This window comes from Camelina sativa, unplaced genomic scaffold (genome assembly GCF_000633955.1).
Source record: "Camelina sativa cultivar DH55 unplaced genomic scaffold, Cs unpScaffold00566, whole genome shotgun sequence".
Classification (NCBI taxonomy): domain Eukaryota; kingdom Viridiplantae; phylum Streptophyta; class Magnoliopsida; order Brassicales; family Brassicaceae; genus Camelina; species Camelina sativa.
Window position 1 is genome coordinate 44,542 of NW_010921733.1, and position 1,523 is coordinate 46,064.

Here is a 1,523-nt window from a genome sequence, read left to right on the forward strand (position 1 = left end):
CAGTTTTTGATGATGGGTCGGTAGTGGTGGTAACTGAGTCAGATCTGGCTGGGTATGATGAGCCTCAAAACATAGGCGGTGATGCTTCATCCGTGGATGTGTTGCCAGAGCTGAGTTTGGCTTGCAAGGTCCACTATGCAAGCCAAGCTGCATTTGCCAGGATCTCTCGCTTATGGCTCAAATCACCAAGGAGACAAGTCCATGTTGATCAGTTGCAAAGTCTTGGTGTCAACATCAAAGTCTGTTAAAGAGGTGATACTCATTGCAAAGTGTTGGTGTCAACATCAAAGTCTGTTAAAGAGGTGATACTCATCTTACTCGTATCCATTATTCCATTGTACAAAACATTGAAATTTTATTCATTTACAATGGCAAAATGTGTTAAGATGACTCAAAACTTACCTAGAACGGTCTTATGTGTTTGATTCTGAGGCCCTATCCAGTATCCACTGTAAGCCTTGGTCCAACAGGAAAACACTCACAAAGCCCACAGCAGTTCCTTCAGTGTCGACACTCACACCATGTGCACCACTTAGTTAAGCTATGATTAGGGCTTTGGGGAAACGTAACTTCAAATAATATATGAGAAGAAAGTGGGCGTAGATAAATTCTCTTAGGGAGGTTTTCGCTTTTTAGTATAAAATTGAAGCTATGAATTAACTTAGTTCAGTTAGCAAGAAATGACAATAGAGCTTCTTCCGGGGGAATAAACAGCTAAAAGAAGCAAGATTCCTTGTCTTGTTTAATTTGTTCTACTTTAATAAGGCATTTCCAAGCAATTTCAAACATTTGAGTAAAACTCAATTATGGGACTCGGTTCTGTATTGGATTCACCAGCATCTGATGGGAGATGACTAGGCGACACTCAATTCTAAAAAGGATTACTAATCCTTAACTTTTCGAGGATTCCTTCAACAGTTCTTTCTCCCCCAATCAAGACGACACTGACATAATAAATCTGTCAGCTAGACTTCCCTTGCTTGACTCAGTCACTGTATTCTAGATTCCAACGTGTGACATCTTTCAGATTCATAAGACTTATATTGTAAAAAAGAAACACCAAATTTGTTAATTTGAACGGGAAATCTAGACAAAACAAGGGGTTGTGGTGAGATAGAGAGAGAACACATGATTCATACATGTTGAAAAATCCGCATAATCTACTCTCGGTAAATGAAATATCAGTCTACACCGTCCATTTGCTCCGTCTCGCACCTCTATCTTGTTACTGGATGCCGCCTCCTGTGTTCCAAAGATTATTGTGTGTGGGTTAGCATCTCATACTTGAACATGCTTAGTATCATAATAGCTCATATCTGATGGTTCATACCTTTTTGGTCGGATTCCATCTTCTTCGTAGTCCATCATTCCACTTGGTTCCCCAAACATGTCTTTATTTCCTCTGATGTCAACATCCCCCTGCCCACAACGTAAGTAAGACTACATCGACCATCGCCCTTTCCAATCACAATTCAGACACATCAAACTAAGTGGACCTTGTTTCATTTCATTCAACAATCAAG

The 1,523-nt window shown here is 40.1% G+C and overlaps 1 protein-coding gene and 1 long non-coding RNA gene across 3 annotated transcripts in view; one reads left to right on the plus strand and one right to left on the minus strand.

The window, feature by feature from the left end:
* LOC104773524 (putative dual specificity protein phosphatase DSP8) overlaps positions 1-401 on the plus strand; it is a 2,235-nt gene extending 1,834 nt beyond the window's left edge. The window contains exon 7 of one of the 2 annotated variants that reach the window (XM_010498158.2): positions 116-401. In XM_010498158.2, coding sequence (XP_010496460.1) covers positions 116-248 — 133 coding nt within the window. In that variant the 3' untranslated portion in view covers positions 249-401. Of the gene's footprint in view, positions 1-26 lie in introns of both variants that reach the window. The other variant, XM_010498159.2, reaches the window with a different exon arrangement.
* A 599-nt stretch (positions 402-1,000) lies between these two features.
* Positions 1,001-1,517, minus strand: LOC104773525. Its single transcript, XR_765124.2, has 2 exons — positions 1,331-1,517; positions 1,001-1,242 (listed from the first exon to the last, which is right to left on the minus strand). It is a non-coding gene; the product is annotated as an uncharacterized LOC104773525 (long non-coding RNA).
* Positions 1,518-1,523: the final 6 nt, after the last annotated feature.